The sequence below is a fragment of the Hyperoodon ampullatus genome (genome assembly GCF_949752795.1).
Source record: "Hyperoodon ampullatus genome assembly, chromosome: 2".
Taxonomy (NCBI): Eukaryota; Metazoa; Chordata; class Mammalia; order Artiodactyla; family Ziphiidae; genus Hyperoodon; species Hyperoodon ampullatus.
Window position 1 is genome coordinate 104,584,124 of NC_136915.1, and position 24,073 is coordinate 104,608,196.

At 42.4% G+C, this 24,073-nt stretch overlaps 1 protein-coding gene across 1 annotated transcript in view; it reads left to right on the forward strand.

Moving 5' to 3' along the window:
• Window positions 1-24,073, forward strand: part of CD101 (CD101 molecule) — a gene marked incomplete at both ends in the record, with an annotated part of 39,311 nt that overhangs the window by 13,170 nt on the left and 2,068 nt on the right. The window contains 5 exons of the mRNA XM_079721617.1: window positions 345-731; window positions 4,156-4,539; window positions 5,242-5,646; window positions 9,278-9,688; window positions 12,530-12,925. Coding sequence (XP_079577743.1) covers window positions 345-731; window positions 4,156-4,539; window positions 5,242-5,646; window positions 9,278-9,688; window positions 12,530-12,925 — 1,983 coding nt within the window. The remainder of the gene's footprint in view (window positions 1-344; window positions 732-4,155; window positions 4,540-5,241; window positions 5,647-9,277; window positions 9,689-12,529; window positions 12,926-24,073) is intronic.

Sequence of the window (24,073 nt, forward strand, 5' to 3'; positions counted from 1 at the left end):
CAAAAATGAGAGCAAGAAATCACAATTTATATCGATTCAACATAGTATAAAATATTTTATTTAAAAAGATACATTATTGTGTACTTTACACATCTATGCATACATCTTGCTTAATAGGATTGCATTCAGAAAATCATGTATGTTGTTCTTTCTGGTGATTTAAAGAGTAGTCAAGGGCATTTTTTAATTCTAGGCATTTCTTTGGCTTACCTTCTCCTCAGAACTGATCCCCCACTTGAAATTCAATCCCTGTACTATTGTAACAGGAGGTAGCATCTCTCTCTGGTGTTAAAAGGATAGATGCAGTGGCCTCTCTATATATCTGCCTTGCTTTTGTTTCCTAGTGAGAGATTTTCAAGTCAACATCATGGCTGAGAGCACGGTTCCTGAAGGAAAACCCTTAGAACTGGTTTGCCTGGTCATGGGCGGTGGCCAGTACCCACAGCTTCAGGGCACTTGGTTCTTCAATGATGTTGAAATGGCCCACATTGATGCTGGTGGAGTTCTGCGTCTGAAGAAAGACTATCAAGAAAGAGCAAGTCAAGGACAGCTCCAGGTTTCAAAGTTAAGCCCCAAGGCTTTCTCTCTCAAGATCTTCTCTGTGGGTCCAGAGGATGAAGGTGCCTACCGATGTGCCGTGGCAGAGGTGACAAGAGCTCAGATGGGCTCCTGGCAGGTGCTCCAGAAAAAACAGTCACCAGACAGCTACGTGCACCTGAGGAAGTCAGCAGGTATGTGAAGTTGGGGCCAGACACGATTGGGCTGCTTTTAAATGCCCTCCTTTGTGAGTACAGGATGCCTTCATGGACGCGGGGGAGGTCTCCTGAAGTTAGGTGTCAATCAGATCACTTTGAGGTGGAGTGGAGTACTACAAAGGAAAGCACCCAAACCAGCTGAAGACCTGAGTCCTATTCCTGAGCCATTAAATGGGCCATGATCATCAACACACTATGTACTTTACCTCTAAATCTCAGCTTCTTCAACTGTAAGATAATGACATCTAATTTGACTGTCCTTAAGTACCTTCTTGCCATCTTAGATTCTTTGATTCTATTTGCTGTTATTTCTAATTTTTGTCCATTGGGTATTCTTTCAACAGAGAACACCTGTATCAATGAAGCCCTCTGTCTCCTTGTTGCGTGTGTGTGTGTGTGTGTGTGTGTGTGTGTGTGTGTGTTTTGAGTAGATTAAGAGGAAAGAGCTTACACTTGCCCCCTTCCTGGGAAATAAACACCCACATTACCCCTCCTACTACTGCGACATCTTTTAGGTGTCTTTCATCAATTCTCTATTACCTTAAACTGATACTAAGTCTTAATTCTGCACGAAAGCATGACTCAGAGTAAGAAAAGAAGAAGTAAATGATACTGGGCAGACTCTATTGCCTGCATGTTGCTATGATGTCATGAGATGCCTATCCAAATGGGTTTGAGTATCTGGAAGGCCACTCAGGTCTTGTTTAGTTTCTGAAGGCTGGGTGACCTTAAACGTGTTTGAATTATCAGTGCTTTTTGTGTGGAGAGAAGACTGATAAATCCACAAGTAATATTAGGATCCTCTGGGCTGGATATTAAATTCAAAGTCTAGAAAAATGAATTGCCCCAAATTTTTGGTTTTGCAAAAACAAAAATCAAAAACAAACAAAAAATGAAGATATCCTTGTTGTACTTGCTCACTGGAGGCCTCTCCAAAGATAGAAGCATTCCCCTTCCATCCTCTTCTCCATCACCCCATTTGCTGGGAGTGAAGACGCACAGCTTTGGCCTAGAGTGGCGAGCCAGGAAGTGTGTTGGTGGTAATTTTGACACTAAACATTTGTTCTGACTTGCTAGGATTCAGAAAAAACTATGTAGGCGTGTTTACATATTTACACAGAGCTAAATCTCGACTTCATGTATCTGTCTCTGCTGGAGCAGATCTGTAAATCTTTCATAAACTCAGGACATAGGAATTTCTGCTAAAGAGACCTAAAGGTGTGCTTCATGGCACACAGATCACAAGCCTATCAAGTAGTTGGTCTTCCCAAGCTAAAAATAATCCTTTGTGCAGGCTGGAGTCCAGCCTGTTTCTTTTTACATAGAATAAAAAAAGTTTATTAACAGATTTATTAAAGATCCTGTTGAGCATTTGGTTTTGAAACTCAAACCGTTACTTCAAGTATGAGCAGAGTTTTATCACTCCGTGAATGTTTTAAACAGAAGAGGGTACTCCCTACTGCTATGCATGTATACCTTACACTTGCATGGTGAGTGTGTTACTTCTTACCGAGAGGCAGTAATGACCACAGTAAACTAAGGAAACCACAGCTAAAAAAAAAAAAAAAACTGAAGCTGGTTGAAACTAATCATAATGGTTATATTTGAGTAGTGAGATTATGAGTAATAATTTCCCCTCTAATTTCTAAACTTTAGTTATGAGTCTATTTTTAACTTGAAAAAAAATTAAGTATAATTATGCGTCTAATACCCAAAATTTGGAAGCAAGTTATATATATGTAATAGAGAGATAAATAGATATAGATATATTAACCTATTTGTGGACATTAGCCTTCATTCTGCCTTTGTAACACATACATTTTACATAAAGTGCTTAAAGACTGAACTCCTTCCTCAGCAGGGAAGATCAATTTGCAAATTCATTTAGATCCTATTTAAATTTCTAATGCCAGTTCTATTTTGTTTTCCTGGGAATTCCCTGGTGGTCCAGTGGTTAGGACTCCATGCTCTCACTGCCGAGGGCCTGGGTTTGATCCCTGGTCGGGGAACTAAGATCCCACAAGGCCAGAAAAAATAAATTTGAAAAAAAATCTATTTTGCTTTCCTTTTCTGGCTTTGAACTCCTCTGCTTTCACAAAGTGCCTATCATTACACACTAACGTTAATAGCTCACCTGTGCTGGGTACTTCTCCTTGCCAGCCGGGGTAAGCCCTTTGCCTGTGCCATTCATTTAGTCCTCTCACAATGCATAAGGGAGGTGTTATTATTACCCCCATATTTACAGGAAAGGGAATTGAGGCTCAGAGAGGTCCACTATGTTGCCCAGGATAATTCTGACTCCAGTGACCTTGACCTGAAGCATGAGGCTGGGCTGCCTAGGATGCATGAGCTTGAGGGATCTTTACATTGCCCACAAAGCAGCCAGGACAAGGCCTTGCACAGGAAGTATCTGTTTGAAGGAATGTCTGCATTTCTACACATCTTGAATTTCCCATCTGGAAGCCAGATTTACATTTATTGTTTCACACTATAGTTCAGATATAGGAAGGATCTCCCTTCAACAATATATATGAATGAATATATGATTTAAAAAGAGAAATGTATATGTATAGGTAAATATATATATTTAAAACATACTTGGGGAAATGTATATATATATTTATTGTATATATATATTTATATATACATACATTTTCCCCCAAGTAATTGTTTTTTGTTTTGGGGGGGGGGTTTGGTGTTTTTTTTTGCGGTACGTGGGCCTCTCACTGTTGTGGCCTCTCCCGTTGCAGAGCACAGGCTCCAGACGCGCAGGCTCAGCGGCCATGGCTCACGGGCCCAGCCGCTCCACGGCATGTGGGATCTTCCCGGACCAGGGCAAGAACCCGCGTCCCCTGCATTGGCAGGCGGACTCTCAACCACTGCGCCACCAGGGAAGCCCCAAGTAATTGTTTTTTAATGGCAGTATTTTGAACAGAAATATAATTAACAATACTCCTTCACTGTTCAGAATACATACTAATTAGGGGAAGGTAAGTAAGGAGAGGAAGATCATTTTGAACTGTGAAAGTCTGAATTCTAAAAAACTAATCATTTAAATAAACACAGCTTCATTACTTTCAGCCTCATACACCAACCGTAATTAATTTAACAAAATATTACCAGATGTTTTCCCAACTAGATGTTCCTAAGGAACAAATCACTAAAAATTAGGGTAAATTATAAATTGTTTAAGTGTAAATAAGTTCTCCTGGTATTCCTTCTGCTGTTTCCACTATTTAAGTGTTGATGAAATCTTTTTTTCTGGGGGTGGTGCAGGAGTAAACAACCTGATAGGATTTGTCACAAAGTTGTCAAGTCCTAATTAATGAGATTTCACCGTTTTTTAGAAAAATTTTCATTTACTTGAAATAATTTTTTTTTTTTAATCTGTAATCCACAGCAAGACATGTGGTCGTGTCTACCAAGAACAGGCAGCAAGCAGTGTGGGAAGGAGAGGCGTTAACCCTTCTCTGCAAGGTAGGTGGAGCTGAAAGTCTCCTCTCCGTGACCTGGTGGCACATCCCACAAGACCAGACACAGCCAGAGTTTGTGGCTGGAATGGGGCAGGATGGTACCATGCAGCTGGGTGCCTCCTACGGGGAACTCGATAACCACAGCAACACAAGGCTGGAGAAGATGGACTGGGCCACCTTCCAGCTGGAGATCACCTCCACCACCATCACAGACAGCGGTACATATGAGTGCAGAGTGTCTGAGATGACCCGGAACCAGGCCAGAGATCAGAGCTGGGCTCAGAAGACGTCAGTCACTGTAAAACCTCTGGGTAAGTGTCAGGGAAATCCTTTTCTGAACTTATGTATCATCAGTATCTTCCTTCTGCAGTGGAATGCTGTGGAATTCGATTGTGTGTCACCCTGAATCCCCTAGTTATGGTACGTGTACCCCAGGACACAGAGCAGAGTCTCTGGCTACCATGTCTGTCAACTGATCTCTGAAGTTTACTCGTCTTTATAAAGATCATCTTTAGAGTGCAACTTGTAAGTTGTTATTCAAGGCTAAAAACAAAATCGTATGAATTGGAATAGACTTAGACAAGAGATATGCCAAATGGAGCGGAGCCTCGTGCATTCAGGCTTCTGACAGCTGCAGCCCTGGGATTGCAGAGTCTCCTGGAGCACGTGCAAAAGAGTGATGGTGCACCCAGGAGTGGGGATGAGGGAAGGAGGCCAGCCAGTGGGGCCGGGGAGCACCCCACCCATTCAGCAGCAGCTGTCTAAGCAGCAGACTGGAGAAACACTGCCTGTTTGTTGTCTCTGCTGAGAACACTCTTTAGAAGAGGGTCAACTTTAGAAAACTGAAGTCAGGCTTCAGGACAGACTGTACTGTGAATCAGCTTCTACCCCCACATATTTGATACTCCCAGTGTATGAACGCATAGTTCAATGTGAGGAGGCAATGACTAGGACAACTTGTACCTCGATTTGCTGAATGTATTAGAAATTGTGTTTCACATTTCTGCCCACAGAGTCAAGTTTACAAGTTAGTCTGATGAGCCGTCAACCACAAGTGAAATTAACCAACACCTTTGACCTGTCCTGCATAGCGAGGGTTGGCTACTCTGACCTCAAGGTTCCACTCACCGTGACATGGCAGTTCCAGGCAGCTAGATCTCGATCCTTTGATCTGCTTCTTCGAATCACCCATAATGGCACAATTGAATGGGGGAACTTCCTACCCCAGTTCCAAAAGAAGACGAAGGTTTCACAGTCTTTATTTCATTCTCAACTCCTAATCCATGATGCCACCGAGGAAGAAGCAGGAGTTTATCAGTGTAATGTAGAAGTTTATGACAGAAGTTCCCTACACACAAACGGCCCCGTGAGGGCTTCTGCCATCTCTCACCCGTTGAGGATCACTGTCACTTTACCAGGTAAACACTACTTGAAATTAATCCTGCTTTTTTTTTAAACATTTCTCCCATTTAGGGTAAGTTATAGAATTAAAGCATAAAATACCTTTTCCCCAAGTTTGTACTATAAGTAAGCACCATATGTAAGTGATATCCAGGAAGGGAGAGGGGAGGTATAAATTAGGAGTTTGGTATTAACAGATACTCATCAGTATATATAAAATAGATAAGCAATAAGGACCTACTGTATAGCAGAGGGAACTATAGTCAGTATCTTATAATAACCTATAATGGAAAAGAATCTGAAAAAGAATGTGTATAACTGAATCACTTTGCTGTATACCTGAAACATTGTAAATCAACTATACTTCAATTAAAAAAAGGAACCAGAAACAAAAACAAACACACACACACGCACACGCACACGCACACACACACACACACAAAGGGATATCCAGGTTAACGTTAAGTTAATATGCACAAAATGGCCATACTGGTTTTTGTTTTTGTTTTTCTTTGGCTGTGTTGAGTCTTTGTGCCTGCAGGTGGGCTTTCACTAGTTGCGTTGAGCTAGGGCTACTCTTCATTGTGGTGCGCAGGCTTCTCATTGCGGTGGCTTCTCTTGTTGCGGAGCACAGGCTCTAGGCGCATGGGTTTCAGTAGTTGTGGCATGCGGGCTCAGTAGTTGTGGCACACGGGCTTAGTTGCTCTGCAGCATGTGGGATCTTCCCAGACTATGGCTCGAACCTATGTCCCCTGCTTTGGCAGGCGGATTCTTAACCACTGTGCCGCCAGAGAAGTCCCGCCATACTGGTTTTTAAAACATTGAAATACTTGCACACTGACGAATTATAACTGTTGCCCCTTCCCCATTTCCCATAAGTCCCCACTGCTCAGCAGCTAAAGGGAACCACGTGGCACAGCAGGGGACCTCTAGGACCAGATCCAGTGATGAGGCATTCTTTTGGATTGGTCAGTACCCATGCCTGACCAGTCATTAAATGTTTAGAATGTGTCCCCTGGTGGTATGGATAATGTAAATCCCATTAAATACATTTATCCATTCATTTTGATATGTTAATATACAAGAGTTAGAGAATTTATGATTACAGTCAAAATAATTTACCTTGTCAGTTGGTAATAGAGGATAGAGATTAAAAGTAAGACACAGGGCTTCCCTGGCGGCGCAGTGGTTGAGAGTCCGCCTGCCGATGCAGGGAACACAGGTTCGTGCCCCGGTCCGGGAAGATCCCACATGCCGCGGAGCGGCTGGGCCCGTGAGCCATGGCCGCTGAGCCTGCGCGTCTGGAGCCTGTGCTCCGCAACGGGAGAGGCCACAACAGTGAGAGGCCCGCGTACTGCAAAAAAAGAAAAAAAAAAAAAAGAAGTAAAAGTAAGACACAACTTGGCAAATTCTGCGGTGCCAGTATCTTTCATGACTTCCATTCTTAAGGCAGAGTGTTCAAGAGGCTTTGATGTCATTTAGACCTGACAAGCACTGGATAGAAGCATCACTTTGGACAAGGCACTTTAATCTATCCAAGCCCAGTGACCCCATGTGTAAATTGCTGATGTGCAATTTAAAGATAGCGACACGTTCCTAGTACAGTGCCTGACACACCAAGCAGATGCTCAAACATGGTAGCAGTCATTATCTCAGCTACTGAGCAATATTTTTGGTAATAGTAATGATCTCCTTGTTGATTAACTCATGCCTTAATTTACTTGTCCTTTCTGATGTATTTCAAATTGTTGGTTTAATCCTTTCTTCTTAAAACTTCTCTTTTCTTGGCCTTATGACACAAGATTTTCTTGGTTTCCTTCCTGACACTCTGACTGCTCCTTCTCATTCTCTTTTGCAGAATCCTCCTCCTCCACTGATTCATCCCTTTCAGTTTCATCCTCAACTTCCTCTCTTCTCGTTCTGTACAGTGTCCCAAAGTGGGCTTATTCCTATCTGGGGATTCAGGCTATATACTGACAAATCCCAAATTCATTATCTTGAAATACTTCTCTTCTGATCTCCAGACTCATCAATGCAATTGCCTCTAAGACATGTCTACACTCAATATGTCAAAACATAAATACACCATTATTATCCCTCCAAAGCTGCTACTCTGACATTGTTCTCCATGTCCCCACCATCCATCGGTGATCCAAGCAAGAAACCTGAGTCATCCACTACTCCTCCATGGCTACCTCATGTCCAAACTCCCATTATGTGGCAAGCAAGGTCCTTTACAACCTGATACGTGTATGTCTTTCCTGCATCATCTCTTTCCACTTTCCATCTTGAATTTGAGCTCCAGCCACAATGAACTACTAGCAGTTCCTCAAATACTCTATGCTCTCTCTCATTTTTAGTCTTTGTTCAAGTTGCTTCTTTTGCATGGAATTCCTTAACCCCTTCTCCATCAGATTAATTCCTATTAAACCTTAAGACGTAGCTTAAAGATATCTCCTCCAGGAAGCCTCCCTTCACTCCCATATTTGGGTTAGACAGTCCTGCTCTGTGCTCTGACAGCCACTTCTGCATACCTCTGTCCCACCTGGGTGACACAATCCTATAATCTCTAAGCCTCTGTCCTGTACTAGTCTCTTCCTCTAAGCAGAGACTGAGGGGAGGGATTCACAGAGCCTGGAAGAGTCTGGCACATAATATAGTATGTGCTTAATAAATGTTTGTTGAAGGAAGAGTAAAGGGACCTACTGGCAGCATCAATAAGCAGTCACAAAAGTAGAACCGGTGATGTCAGCAAGAAGATAAGCATAAGATTTGGAAGCCAGGCTTTACCATTCATCCTTCTGACAAAGCAGGAAAGCTCTGGGTTAAAGGATAGTTGACTCCGTATCCATACAATGTTCCCACAGTCGAGTGGCTGCAAAGAGACACACAGTTGTAATAGCCCACGTACAACTTCCTCTTGTTTACCCATGTCTGCCGGCAGATACAATTAGACTTAGGCAAATTGTGGATCTAGGAGTATCTGGATAGTGAACACACAGACAAAGCATTAATAGGGCCACTTTCTCTCAATTTGATTTATGAAATGCTACAGAAGAGAAGATGCCTGTGCCAAAATATTGAAGCATTTTCTTTTCTTTTCTTTTATACTGGAGTATAGTTGATAAACAATGTTGTGTCAGTTTCAGGTGTACAGCAAAGTGATTCATGTACATATCTATTCTTTTTCAAATTCTTTTCCCATTTAGGTTATTACAGAATGTTGAGTAGAGTTCCCTGTGCTATACAGTAAGTCTTTGTTGGTTATCTAATACTGAAGCATTTTCATGTGGAAGAGATTGGCTTTTCTGCATGACACTTCCTCCCTGCCCCGCACTCCCTATCCCACTCCTCTGGGGCAGCGGTAGAATTAGGAGCAGTGGATGGAAGTTATGGAGAAGTAAAATTCAACTTGATATCAGAAAGAGTTCTCTAGTGGCAGCATGTCCAAAGGTGGAATGGGTGCTTTGTCAGTTAGTGAGTTGTTCAGAGGCTGAATGAGCAGTTAGTGGGGCTGCTAAAGAGGGAATTCACACATTTGATGGATGTAGGAGGTATGGCCCTAGTTGACCTCCAATGTCCCTTCTACCTTAAAGTTCTATTTTCTAGTAAAATAACAAAAGTAATGGTACCATTCTTTTAATTTAGAGAGCAAGCTGAAAGTGAATTCAAGCAGTCAAGTCCAAGAGATCTCCATCAACTCCAACACAGACATAGAGTGTAACATCCTGTGCCAATCCACTGGAAACCTTCAGTTGGCTGTTACTTGGTACTTCTCTGCCATGTCCACTAATGCACCCTGGCTGAGGATCCTGGAAATGGACCGAACCCACGTAGTAAAATATGGGGATGAATTTCAGACCACACGGAGAAAACAAAAATTCCACGCTGAGAAAGTTTCCCAAGACTTGTTTCAGCTACACATTCTGAATGTGGAAGACAGCGATCAGGGCAAATATCACTGTGCTGTGGAGGAATGGCTCTGGTCTACAAATGGCACTTGGCACAAGCTTGGAGAAAAGACGTCAGGTCTAACAGAATTGAAACTCAGGCCCACAGGTAAACCTTGCAAGTATATTCTCACTCATCTTTCTGTAGAATTGCCATCTTCTCTTGGGCAGCTGTTCTATGGAGTGATTAGATGAAGGTAAAAATATGACCTATAGTCATAGGAATAGTGCCCACCTGCACAATGACTGCAGGACTGGATAGCCCACCAGAGCAGGCGGGGGTCCCTTTGAGTCAAGCTGAGATTCAGAGAAGCTTAGATGGGAGCAAGATCCCTTTGATTGGTTTGCTTCTCAGCCTGGCAGCCTGGTCTATGCAGCAACCCAGGGTATCACATCTCCAGCTCTCTGTAAAATAAGCTGTGTCATTCCAGTGGGGCTCTACTGTAATTTGGCAGAAAGAGAGTAATACAAAGCATATTTCTCCCACTGTGAACAGAAACTGTCCAACTCTATAGGGATGTATGGAGAGACTGCTTTTCAACATTTGGCTGCCTAAACATAAGGCAAATAGAAGTAGTCAACTGCTGGAATGGCCTACTGAGGGCATCTCCTCCTCCTCAGGAGATCTTTAAAAATGAAATAGAAGTTCCATTCATTTGCACTAGTCTAAGAGTGCCATGGTCTAAATGTGGGCAGGGTTGATTAGATCTGTCAGCATTAGTTAGGTCACCTCCAATGTTGATTAAAATTAAATGAACATCACAGCTAAGGTTTGGGAACTGGCCAAGATCCAAAAGCACAATGCAAATAAGTTAACCTAGTTTGGCACTGAAAATTCTATTTTCAATGTAACATCAAAAAATAAGATTATAATGAACATAGCTATGTGTTAGGCAATTAGGAATCCAAAGATAAATAAGGTAGAGCCTTAAGGAGCTCACGGTTGGGAGCAGCAGGGGCAAAATAGCAGCTGAGCGCGAGGGTCTCTTCCTGCCGCTCTGGCCGCCCTTCTCCATGCCCTTCAGGCACATCTTCCTCTCCCTGCTCAATGCAGGTGTTCATCAGGGACACCTGAGCCCATTTTTCTTCTTACTCTCTGCGCCCTTCAAAAGCTCTTAAATACCACCTTGGTGGTACCAAGTACCATCTTCAATGAAACAGCTCTAATTTTTATGCTTAGCCCCCACCTCCTGAGCTCCAGGCCTTTCTACCCATCTGCTTGTTGCACATTTCTACTTGGCTGACCCAGAGAGCCTCACACTCAGCATATCCCAAATCATCCTTATGTCCCAAATCATCATGATGGCGTTTATCATCTTGGCCATCCCACAAGGCTCATGGCCACTCCATTCTCCATCTGGGTGGCTGGCATCCCTTTCTCCCAGTTGTCCAAGCTGAATCTTGACAGTGTGTGCCCACCCCTTTAAGAAGTGCACACCATTTCTTAGCTCAAGCCAGCACTTCCCATTCAGAAATGTGGGACCAGTGCTGTTCAATCTTTTAGTCTATCAAGAAATGCCTAAAATCCTTTTTTGGTGACATCACTCATTTTGGAATGTCCATAATGAATTCAAATTCTTTTAAAATACTGAAGATGTCAAATAAAACATATTTGTGGGCTGTGTGTGGCTGGCTGGGAGTAGCTAGCTGTGTACCCTGGTGTAGGAAGTAAGTTAAGGAAGAGGCCCCAGGGAAAGAGACTGAGAAGGATACGTAAGAATTGTAGGAGGGATGCTTTCTCTGAAATCAAAAGAGGAGAGGATATCAGAAGAAAATGGATTTCAGTGACAGAAACTGCAGAGAGGACAAAAAAGACTGGAAGGTCTCTTGAGCTGGGAAATCGGGCCTTTTCTGGGGACCTTGGCCAGAGCATAGTGATGAGATTGGAAGGCTGATGGCAATAAAGTAGGGAGTAGGGCTTCCCTGGTGGCGCAGTGGTTGGGAGTCCGCCTGCCGATGCAGGGGACGTGGGTTCGTGTCCCGGTCTGGGAGGATCTCACATGCCACGGAGTGGCCGGGCCCGTGAGCCATGGCTGCTAGCCTGCGCGTCCGGAGCCTGTGCTCCACAACGGGAGAGGCCACAACAGTGAGAGGCCCGCGTACAGAAAAAAAAAAAAAAAAAAAGTAGGGAGTAATCTGAGGTGAGGAAGCAGAGACAGTACCTTGTAAACTAATATTTCACATGCTTCTCTATAAAGGGCAAGAGAGAGTAAAGATGGTAGCTAAAAAAGAATCTAGGATCAGACAAAGATGTTCTTTTAAAGATAGACCAATAAATATGTTTGTAGTAGAGTTGAAAATTTAGTGCATACTATAATTTATTTTGTGTGTGATTACTCTAGCCTTCCAAGTCCTCACCTGTGAGTTAAAAGGGGAACATTTTTAAAAAGTAAATGTCAAAATCTGTTTAAAACTTAGTCTAATCCAATAATGTAAATAGTCTCCTTGAGTGATATTCTAACACATGTATGAAAATGCTCAGTCTCTTGGGTAACCTCCTCTTTCCTTGCGTCTAATACCTGAGGTGATATCTGGTGTATGGGAAGAGGGTAATTTGCAAAAAAAAAAAAAGGGGTAGTGATGGAACATGGGACTTGAGGGGTGGGCTGGAAATTTTGAATGGCCTTTCTGGGAAGCAGAAGGGAGAGCTGAGCTGGGAGAAGTAAAAGCAGCAGGGCAGAACATCCGGCAAAGCTGGGTGGTTTTCAGTGTCAGGTCCAGCAGGCAAGAGGCAGACTGATGAAGGGAAGCGGCTGGTTTGATTCAGAACAGAGAATGTTCTGGCAAATATGGAAGAAGGATAAGGGTCAAGGAAAAGTGTTAAAGATGAAGGACCTGATATCTAAAAATTATAAGATGGCATCCCTTCAATGAGAAGTAGACTTTTCAGAGGAGGTGTCCTATCTAAGATCTGGGTTCTTCTCGAACTTATCGCCATTTTATTTCCTAGGAAGTAAGGTACGCATCTCCAAAGTGTCCGGGACAGAAAATGCCTCCGAGCACAGTGAGGTGGCCATCCACTGCAGCCTGGAGAGTGCGGGCAGCCCAGCCTCCCTGTTCTCTGTGATGTGGTACTGGAACAGAGAAAATTCTGGAAGTAAAATGCTGGTGCACCTGCAGCATGATGGCTTGCTGAAGTATGGTGAAGAGGGGCTCAGGAGGCGCCTGCACTGTTACCGTTCATCCCCTGCAGACTTTGTCCTGATGATGCATCGAGTGGAGATGGAGGATGCTGGAATGTACTGGTGCAGGGTGGCAGAGTGGCAGCTACACGGTAACCCAAGCAAGTGGGTCAGCCAAGCATCAGATGAGTCACAGCACGTGGTGCTTACGGTGCTGCCTTCAGGTAACTAGCGCTTCATCTGCCATGGCTTGTGGTCAGGAGAATCTTTGTCTCCCCTCCTATGCTTTCCCACCCAGCTATGTTTTGCTTCTTTTCAGACTGAAAACAATTTACAGATTCCCGAAAGAAAATGACTTCGCCATTTCTCTCAACAGTAACTCAGTTTGGGCAGACAAGGTTACATGAGGTTTTGGCATGGACATTTAAATGTCTCCTCCCCCACTTTCCCTCTTAAACAAAAAAGCCATCAACATTTTATCCCTTTAAATAACCAAATAATGTTTGAAGCAGACATCCTTACCTCTTGGCTGACTCTCCAATCTCCCTGTGGTGGGAGTGAGATGAGCCCTAGGGACCTGGTGACTTTGTGTTTGATCTGGTTGAACCAAAATCAGCTATATCTAAATGCTCCCTGAGTCAAAATGAACCCAACAAAAAAAGTCTTTCTCAACGAATAAGTGGCAAGCTTCTTATTGATGTGTTCAATAAACTATCAGATTTTTGGTCATGATAGTCATTGGGTGTGCCTCTCCTGATTGCACCTTGAAAGTCATCAAGGGAGGAACTATGTCCCATAGAAGTTGTTTACAGGCTCTGGCAAAAAGACAGCTGCTTGAAGACCATTGGCCAAAGGGTGACCCTTCTCTGTGTGGGAAGGTCAGCTTATCCTGCTGAGTGCTCAGCTTTAGGAGGTGTGTAGAACAAGAGGTCGTGGAGGAGGAGAGGGCTTCCTTCCAGCCAGTGCAGTGCCAGGCATGCAATAGGCATTCATTAAGCAAAAATTCCTCCAGCCAGACCAGTAAATCTTCCCAGGTGATTAAGGAGCCGGTAGATGTTGTAGCCTGCTCATCCTCTGAGCCATTTCTTTCTGGTGGGGTTTAAGGATAAGGTGAGAGGTGAGCTATAGGTTAAACTTACAGTGAGAGAGGGTCACTGGAGAGGCAGAGGTGTGGCCTTGGTGCTCCATCCCAGGAAGAGTAGAAAGGATCAATAAAGATAGCATCCCTACAGCACCAGCTAGTTTTGGAGACAGTCTGTAGGAGGGAAAGAGGGCTACTGAGAACGGATGGCACCTTCTCAGAGTTGGGACAGTTGCATCCCAGCCCCAGCAAGGCTTCTAGAGTGGAAGTCAGAGTTATCTAACTTGTTCGCTGGGGTCCATCATTCTCTTCCCCTGACTATTCTTCAGCAGGATTCTTCTCCCAAGTATCCAGGGAGAATTTATCTTCCTATCAGCTTTTCTTCCATTCCAACAATTATAGGAAGTCCCCACCCTGAGCACATTCCATACATGTTTTCCCACTGGAATTCCTAGGCTCTGTAGATTCCGCCATTTTTGCAGTAGAATGAATAGATAATAACTGTAAGAAGTTTATATTCTGTGGCTAAAAAGCACATCTCCTCTGAGACAGATAGGATCTTTCAAAGCATACATATACTGTTCATCTTTGTGGAATTCTTTTTTTTTTTTTTTTATTAGTTTCTGCTTTATAACAAAGTGAATCAGTCATACATATACATCTGTTCCCACATCCCTTCCCTCATGCATCTCCCTCCCTCCCACCCTCCCCATCCCACCCCTCCAGGCGGTCACAAAGCACCGAGCTGATCTCCCTGTGCTCTGCGGCTGCTTCCCACTATCTATCTACCTTACGTTTGGTAGTGTATATATGTCCATGCCTCTCTTTCCCTTTGTCACAGCTTACCCTTCCCCTTCCCCGTATCCTCAAGTCCATTCTCAAGTAGGTCTGTGTCTTTATTCCCGTTTTACCCCTAGGTTCTTCATGACATTTTTTTTTTTTTTAAATTCCATATATATGTGTTAGCATACGGTATTTGTCTTTCTCTTTCTGACTTACTTCACTCTGTATGACAGACTCTAGGTCTATCCACCTCATTACAAATAGCTCAGTTTCGTTTCTTTTTATGGCTGAGTAATATTCCATTGTATATATGTGCCACATCTTCTTTATCCATTCATCCGATGATGGACACTTAGGTTGTTTCCAGCTCCGGGCTATTGTGAATAGAGCTGCAATGAACATTTTGGTACATGTCTCTTTTTGAATTATGGTTTTCTCAGGGTATATGCCTAGTAGTGGGATTGCTGGGTCATATGGTAGTTCTATTTTTAGTTTTTTAAGGAACCTCCATACTGTTCTCCATAGTGGCTGTACCAATTCACATTCCCACCAGCAGTGCAAGAGTGTTCCCTTTTCTCCACACCCTCTCCAGCATTTATTGTTTCTAGATTTCTTGATGATGGCCATTCTGACTGGTGTGAGATGATATCTCATTGTAGTTTTGATTTGCATTTCTCTAATGATTAATGATGTTGAGCATTCTTTCATGAGTTTGTTGGCAGTCTGTATATCTTCTTTGGAGAAATGCCTATTTAAGTCTTCTGCCCATTTTTGGATTGGGTTGTTTGTTTTTTTGCTATTGAGCTGGATGAGCTGTTTATAAATTTTGGAGATTAATCCTTTGTCAGTTGCTTCATTTGCAAATATTTTCTCCCATTCTGAGGGTTGTCTTTTGGTCTTGTTTATGGTTTCCTTTGCTGTGCAAAAGCTTTGAAGTTTCATTAGGTCCCATTTGTTTATCTTTGTTTTTAGTTCCATTTCTCTAGGAGGTGGGTCCAAAAGGATCTTGCTGTGATTTATGTCATAGAGTGTTCTACCTATGTTTTCCTCTAAGAGTTTGATAGTTTCTGGCCTTACACTTAGGTCTTTAATCCATTTTGAGCTTATTTTTGTGTATGGTGTTAGGGAATGATCTAATCTCACACTTTTACATGTCCCTGTCCAGTTTTCCCAGCACCACTTATTGAAGAGGCTGTCCTTTCTCCACTGTACATTCCTGCCTCCTTTATCAAAGATAAGTTGGCCATATGTGCGTGGGTTTATCTCTGGGCTTTCTATCCTGATCCACTGATCTATCTTTCTGTTTTTATGCCAGTACCACACTGTCTTAATTACTGTAGCTTTGTAGTATAGTCTGAAGTCAGGCAGCCTGATTCCTCCAGCTCCGTTTTTCGTTCTCAAGATTGCTTTGGCTATTCGGGGTCTTTTGTTTTTCCAAACAAATTTTGAAATTTTTTGTTCTACTTCTGTGAAAAATGCCAGTGGTAGTTTGATAGGGATTGCATTGAATCTGTAGATTGCTTTGGGTAGTAGAGTCATTTTCACAATATTGATTCTTCCAATCCAGGAGCATGGTATATCTCTCCATCTATTTATATCATCTTTAATTTCTTTCATCAGTGTCTTATAATTTTCTGCATACAGGTCTTTTGTCTCCTTAGGTAGGTTTATTCCTAGATATTTTATTCTTTTTGTTGCAATGGTAAATGGGAGTGTTTTCTTGATTTCATTTTCAGATTTTTCATCATTAGTGTACAGGAATGCCAGAGATTTCTGTGAATTAATTTTGTATCCTGCTACTTTACCAAATTCATTGATTAGCTCTAGTAGTTTTTCGGTAGCATCTTTAGGATTCTCTATGTATAGTATCATGTCATCTGCAAACAGTGACAGCTTTACTTCTTCTTTTCCAATTTGGATTCCTTTTATTTCCTTTTCTTCTCTGATTGCTGTGGCTAAAACTTCCAAAACTAGGTTGAATAAGAGTGGTGAGAGTGGGCAGCCTTGTCTTGTTCCTGATCTTAGTGGAAATGGTTTCAGTTTTTCACCATTGAGGACAATGTTGGCTGTGGGTTTGTCATATATGGCCTTTATTATGTTGAGGAAAGTTCCCTCTATGCCTACTTTCTGCAGGGTTTTTATCATAAATGGGTGTTGAATTTTGTCGAAAGCTTTCTCTGCATCTATTGAGATGATCATATGGTTTTTCTCCTTCAACTTGTTAATATGGTGTATCACATTGATTGATTTGCGTATATTGAAGAATCCTTGCATTCCTGGAATAAACCCCACTTGATCATGGTGTATGATCCTTTTAATGTGCTGTTGGATTCTGTTTGCTAGTATTTTGTTGAGGATTTTTGCATCTATGTTCATCAGTGATATTGGCCTGTAGTTTTCTTTCTTTGTGACATCCTTGCCTGGTTTTGGTATCAAGGTGATGGTGGCCTCGTAGAATGAGTTTGGGAGTGTTCCTTCCTCTGATATTGTTTGGAAGAGTTTGAGAATGATGGGTGTTAGCTCTTCTCTAAATGTTTGATAGAATTCGCCTGTGAAGCCATCTGGTCCTGGGCTTTTGTTTGATGGAAGATTTTTAATCACAGTTTCAATTTCAGTGCTTGTGATTGGTCTATTCATATTTTCTATTTCTTCCTGAGTCAGTCTTGGTAGGTTGTGCATTTCTAAGAATTTGTCCATTTCTTCCAGGTTGTCCATTTTATTGGCATAGAGTTGCTTATAGTAATCTCTCATGATCTTTTCTATTTCTGCAGTGTCAGTTGTTACTTCTCCTTTTTCATTTCTAATTCTACTGATTTGAGTCTTCTCCCTTCTTTTCTTGATGAGTCTGGCTAATGGTTTGTCAATTTTGTTTATCTTCTCAAAGAACCAGCTTTTAGTTTGGTTGATCTTTGCTATCGTTTCCTTCATTTCTTTTTCATTTATTTCTGATCTGATCTTTATGATTTCTTTCCTTCTGCTAACTTTGGGGGTTTTTTGTTCTTCTTCCTCTAATTGCTTTAGGTGCAGGGTCAGGTTGTTTACTCGAAATGTTTCCTGTTTCTTAAGGTGGGATTGTATTGCTATAAACTTCCCCCTTAGAACTGCTTTTGCTGCGTCCCATAGGTTTTGGGTCGTCGTGTCTCCATTGTCATTTGTTTCTAAGTATTTCTTAATTTCCTCTTTGATTTCTTCAGTGATCACTTCATTATTGAGTAGTGTATTGTTTAGCCTCCATGTGTTTGTATTTTTTACAGATCTTTTCCTGTAATTGATGTCTAGTCTCATAGCATTGTGGTCGGAAAAGATACTTGATACAATTTCAATTTTCTTAAATTTACCAAGGCTTGATTTGTGACCCAAGATATGATCTATCCTGGAGAATGTTCCATGAGCGCTTGAGAAAAATGTGTATTCTGTTGTTTTTGGGTGGAATGTCCTATAAATATCAATTAAGTCCATCTTGTTTAATGTATCATTTAAAGCTTGTGTTTCCTTATTTATTTTCATTTTGGATGATCTGTCCATTGGTGAAAGTGGGGTGTTAAAGTCCCCTACTATGATTGTGTTACTGTCGATTTCCCCTTTTATGGCTGTTAGTATTTGCCTTATGTATTGAGGTGCTCCTATGTTGGGTGCATAAATATTTACAATTGTTATATCTTCTTCTTGGATCGATCCCTTTATCGTTATGTAGTGTCCTTCTTTGTCTCTTCTAATAGTCTTTATTTTAAAGTCTATTTTGTCTGATATAAGAATTGCTACTCCAGCTTTCTTTTGATTTCCATTTGCATGGAATATCTTTTTCCATCCCCTTACTTTCAATCTGTATGTGTCTCTAGGTCTGAAGTGGGTCTCTTGTAGACAGCATATATATGGGTCTTGTTTTTGTATCCATTCAGCCACTCTGTGTCTTTTGGTGGGAGCATTTAGTCCATTTACATTTAAGGTAATTATTGATATGTATGTTCCTATTCCCATTTCCTTAATGGCTTTGGGTTCGTTATTGTAGGTATAGTCCTTCTGTTGTGTTTCTTGCCTAGAGAAGTTCCTTTAGCATTTGTTGTAAAGCTGGTTTGGTGGTGCTGAACTCTCTCAGCTTTTGCTTGTCTGTAAAGGTTTTAATTTCTCCATCAAATCTGAATGAGATCCTTGCTGGGTAGAGTAATCTTGGTTGCAGGTTTCTCTCCTTCATCACTTTAATTATGTCCTGCCACTCCCTTCTGGCTTGTAGAGTTTCTGCTGAGAGATCAGCTGTTAACCTGATGGGGATTCCCTTGTGTGTTATTTGTTGTTTTTCCCTTGCTGCTTTTAATATGATTTCTTTGTGTTTAATTTTTGACAGTTTGATTAATATGTGTCTTGGCGTATTTCTTCTTGGATTTATTCTGTATGGGACTCTCTGTGCCTCCTGGACTTGATTAACTATTTCCTTTCCCATATTAGGGAAGTTTTCAACTATAATCTCTTCAAATATTTTCTCAGTCCCTTTCTTTTTCTCTTCTTCTTCTGGAACCCCTATAATTCGAATGTTGGTGCGTTTAATGTTGTCCCAGAGGTCTCTGAGACTGTCCTCTATTCTTTTCATTCTTTTTTCTTTATTTTTCTCTGCATCAGTTATTTCCACTATTTTATCTTCCACCTCACTTATCCGTTCTTCTGCCTCAGTTATTCTGCTATTGATCCCATCTAGAGTATTTTTCATTTCATTTATTGTGTTTTTAATCGATGCTTGATTCATCTTTAGTTCTTCTAGGTCCTTGTTAACTGTTTCTTGCATATTGTCTATTCTATTTCCAAGATTTTGGATCTGGGAAATAGAATCTTGGATCAGCTTTACTATCATTATTCTGAATTCTTTTTCAGGTAGACTGCCTATTACCTCTTCATTTGTTAGGTCTGGTAGGTTTTTATCTTACTCCTTCACCTGCTGTGTGTTTTTCTGCTTTCTCATTTTGCTTATGTTACTGTGTTTGGGGTCTCCTTTTTGCAGGCTGCAGTTGTGGAATTCTTATAAAGCAGGTGTAAAGTTTTTAAAAAGATGAACTCTGGAAAGAAAATGTTACAAACTGAATGGTCTTTGTATTCTTCACAACTGAAGGAACTGGAAAGCCTGTGCCATGAGAACCTGAGGGTTTTCATTATAAGTACAGTTAAGTGTTCCCAAGTAAATCTTTATAATATAGCATCTCACTTCTTCTGCCTGGCTGTTCCTTTCTGGTAATTGGGAAGACAGTGTGGGTGATGAAAAATCCCAGGGTTTGGAATCAGACAAGCCTAGTCTCAAATTGCAGCTCTATCACCTCCCTACTAGTATGAAGTCATACCCTGGTTACTCAGCTTTCTCATAAAATGAGGATTATGGTACAAATGCATATGAAGTATCTAGCACAGTCCCTGGCGTATTGTAAGTGCTCCACAAATGTTACCACCTTCTCCCCTTATACTTCCAAACATGCTAGTGACGCGCGCACACACACACACACACACACACACACACATACACACACACATCTCCCTATGTATATATATCTATTTATGTGATAAAATATTTTAATTTGTTCAATAAATAACTATATGAGGTTCTGAGGACACACAAAAAATGTATTACAGAATCTGTTCCCACAGAGCTGAGTCTGGTGGGGAAGTAAAGTCCAACATGATACGTGTCGTGAAAGAAGTCGTCTCGGGATACTAAGGAAGGAGCAGAGGCAGGGCTGGGATGAAGAGCTGGGGGGGGGAGGAGTTCTGGAAAGGTTCCCCAGAGTATGGGGCCTATAAAAAGGAAGGCACATGTTTTGGGAAAAGGAAAGTATATGCTAGATGATCAGAGAAACTGTGGTAGGATGGCAAGAGAGGAGGCTAGTGGGATGGAACGGGTACAGACGTCAAGTGGGTCTTTTGTATGGAGCTAGGGAAGATGAGCTTTCTTGTGGAAGTTACAGAGTGTCATTGAACAAGTTCAGGCAGGAGAGTGACACATCAGATTTGCATTTTAGAAAGCTCTTCCTGGGAACAGTGTTAAAAATGAATTGAAAGGGAGGTAGGCACAGAGAAGGGAGAACTATTTGAAGTTGATTGTAGGGACCCAGGTGAGACAAGATGAAGGCCTGAATTAAGGCAGTGCCTGTGAGGGCTGAGAGAAAGACAGGCATTCTGCATTCCATATTAGGAGATGGGTTCTTCAGGATTTAGAGACTGATTAGGTGTATGTGGATGGTGAATGAGCAGAAGAAGAGAATCGAGGATGAATACCAGGTTTCTGGCCTAAGATGTATAGTGGGGACAGTCACTAAATGAGGTAATATAGGAGAAAGGACTAAAGGGGAAGATGAGTTCAATTTTGAATAAGTTGGACTGGAATTGAGTTTGGAGTACTGGTGAGTCATCTAGGGAAACCTGTCCAATAAACTTCAGGATTTCCAAATGAGATCTCTACCAGTGTTATAGATTAGAAATCATCAGCTTATGGCCTATAATGATGCCCAAGGATGGATCCCTGAGATACACTGCTATTTCTCAGGGGACTGCAGCAGAGGAACCTGTGAAGGAGAATGGAAGGAGTAGCCTAGAGGTAGGAGGAGAACCAGGGTATGGTGGTATCATAGACACCAGAGGCAGGAGGGATCAAGAGTAGGGAGAGCTGACAGATTTGACTAGTGCAAAGAGGCCAATTAAGACAAAAATAGGAAAATATCCATTGGGTTTAACAATATAGGGCAGTTACAGAAAAATAGTGAGAAAAGTCAGACTGCAGGGAGAAAGTGGACACATCAAATCCAGTTCATGCTTTCAAGAGCTTTGATGTAAAGGGAAGGAGAGAAGACAAGAGCAAATGGCAAGAGGTGCAGTGAAGCTTTGCTCTGTTCTGTTTTGGTTTGAAGATGGTAGGGACTTGAGCACGGTTACATCTAGAGAGCAAAGAGCCAGTAGAGAGGAAGAAGAGGAAGATTAGAAGAGAATGGATATGACTGACAGTCCAACCTCTTTTTTTTTTTTTTTTTTTGCGGTACGCGGGCCTCTCATTGTTGTGGCCTCTCCCGCTGCGGAGCACAGGCTCCGGACGCGCAGGCTCAGCGGCCATGGCTCATGGGCCCAGCCGCTCCACGGCATGTGGGATCCTCCCAGACCGGGGCACGAGCCCGTGTCCCCTGCATCAGCAGGCGGACTCTCAACCACTGTGCCACCAGAGAAGCCCAGTCTAACATCTTGAGTGAACTTAGACCATCTCCTGATTGGAATGCTCCTTCATGGTATCTGTCCCAGATCAACACCTACTAATCATTCACCGACCAACTTAACTGCCACTTTCTCAGTGACTTACCTTATTTTCTTAGTCATCCCACCTGTTTAACATCCATCATCAGTGCCACACAATACCTTCTGAGAAGGCAAAGACTGAATGTCTTGTTCTCAGCACTAGCACAGTGCTTGGCACAGAAACAATACTCAAATACTGAATCTGTGTAGCTGCCCTCCTGGTCAGGACCAGCCTGTGTATTAATAAAGTCCAGTTTAAATACAATAGGCTACCAATTCTCACTTCTCAAATGGTTTTCTACCACCTTTATTTGGCAATTCTGGGTTGGGTTAGTTTAGGACTACTTGATAGAACTGTGAAACATATGGCTCCTGTGAAGGCAGAAAAGTTGAGAGATATTTCCCTGGTGGAATGCACCTTGCATTTTTCCTCTCCATCTTACTTCCTTAGCTATGACTAAGCCAAAGCAGGGGCTACAGCTACTTGAGTCTTTTTGTATCTCATTCTAGAGAATTCTCTGTGATTAATAGGCAAGGTTATAAAGCTTTCTGGGGACTGGATTATTTGTAGTAGAATGGTATTTGTCACTATTTCCCAGCTTTTGGGGGGTAAGGATATATTTAGAAAGTGGATTCTCAAAGGAGATATGCCCCTATCACACTGATGTTTCTGGAGAGAACATGCTATTTATCAACGCTACCCTGGTGCTTCCAACAAGGCCTGGCACATAGCGCTCAGTTCAACAAATGCTTGATGAAAAATGAGCAAGCGACTCCTCAATGGAGTTGAAACTGATGCTGTAAGGGGCTCACTTACTCTGGGATGCACTTGTATCAGGTTACCTAATCCTGCTTTCAGTTCTTGACAGGAGCCACCCCTCCCACATGGCCACACCTGGCATGTCAGCTGCCCAAGTCTGGGGTTGGGGGTGCGTTGGTAGCCCCCTCATCATCCTCCACCTTTCTTCTTCACAAGTCAGTATTTCTGGGGTAATATCAGAAGGGAATGCTCCTCATGATGTGTTTGGCTGGGGGTAGAAACAAGTTACAAACTAAACCTTGTGATGAAGTGTTCTCATTAGACTTTTGGCTCTGCCTTACAGGCCTTGTACTTGGAGCACTGAGCACTTACTCAGATTGCTTCCAAATGCCAAACCTTAATGGTTTTGAATGTCACTAATGCTAATCCAGATACGGGTGAGAGGCAGATGGTGGGAATGGTGACTGTGGGATCCAGAGCAAACACCGCCCTCCCAGGAGAGGTAATTTAGAAGCACTGGAGCTGACAGTTTCTAGCTGTTGGCCAATTCGGCACTGCGTAGGGCACACTTTGTCATCTTTGGATGGCAGATTGCTCTAAGCCCAGCCCCATTTAGATAGTCAAGCCCTCTGGCAGTCCCTTCACATGGAAGGTTAGAGTCTCAGTGGCAGAAAGTCCAAGTGCCAAGTTTCTTTCCACCTTCTGTGTGCCGGCCCCATCCCCCCAACATCACACCACCATCCTAGCAATGGTGACACATGGGTGCCACGGACTCTTACCTCCCAGTTCTCTGCCTCTCATGATTGGAACAGGAAGCCAGAGTCTCCCAAGTAATCATTTGACTCTCAGCTGAATGTCATCCACCCACCCAGGGGACAGAGAGATCGGAGATTTAAGGGAGAGACGTGGGCTGTGGAAGGACATGGCCAAGTCTGTGGTCCCTGCGTGAGGAATCAGCAGGTTCAGCCCTCTTTTCTGCCTGGTCTCTTGGGAAAAAGTTGCCTATGATTTTCCTAACTTTCTTAGTAGCTTTCTAGCTGATATTTATTTCTTGCTGACTCAACAAATGTGCTAGGCACTGTTTAATGCTTTATTAAGCATTATCTCATCACAACTCTAGAAATTATTATCCTCACTTGATTGACTAGGAAACTAATGATTAGAGAGAGAGGAAAAGTAATTTGTCCAAAGTCAATAGCAGTAAGTTGTAGAGCCACGATTTGAACCCAGCTCTCTTTGAGACATAGTAGGTGCTCAATCCCTACTCTGCACATGAGTAGTGTGAAGTAGCAAGGCCAGAACTCTTACCCACTCTACAGCTCTATTCTCTTTCAGCATTTCAGTCTGTACCTCCTTCTTAACCACATGCTTTCAAATGTATTCAGGTAAGACCTGGGAGAAATGTTGTAGTCAAGCAGGGCCTTGGAGAGAAGGGTCAGGTAGGATGTGGAGAGGAGATGAGAAAGAATTCAAAATCTATCTTTATCATTG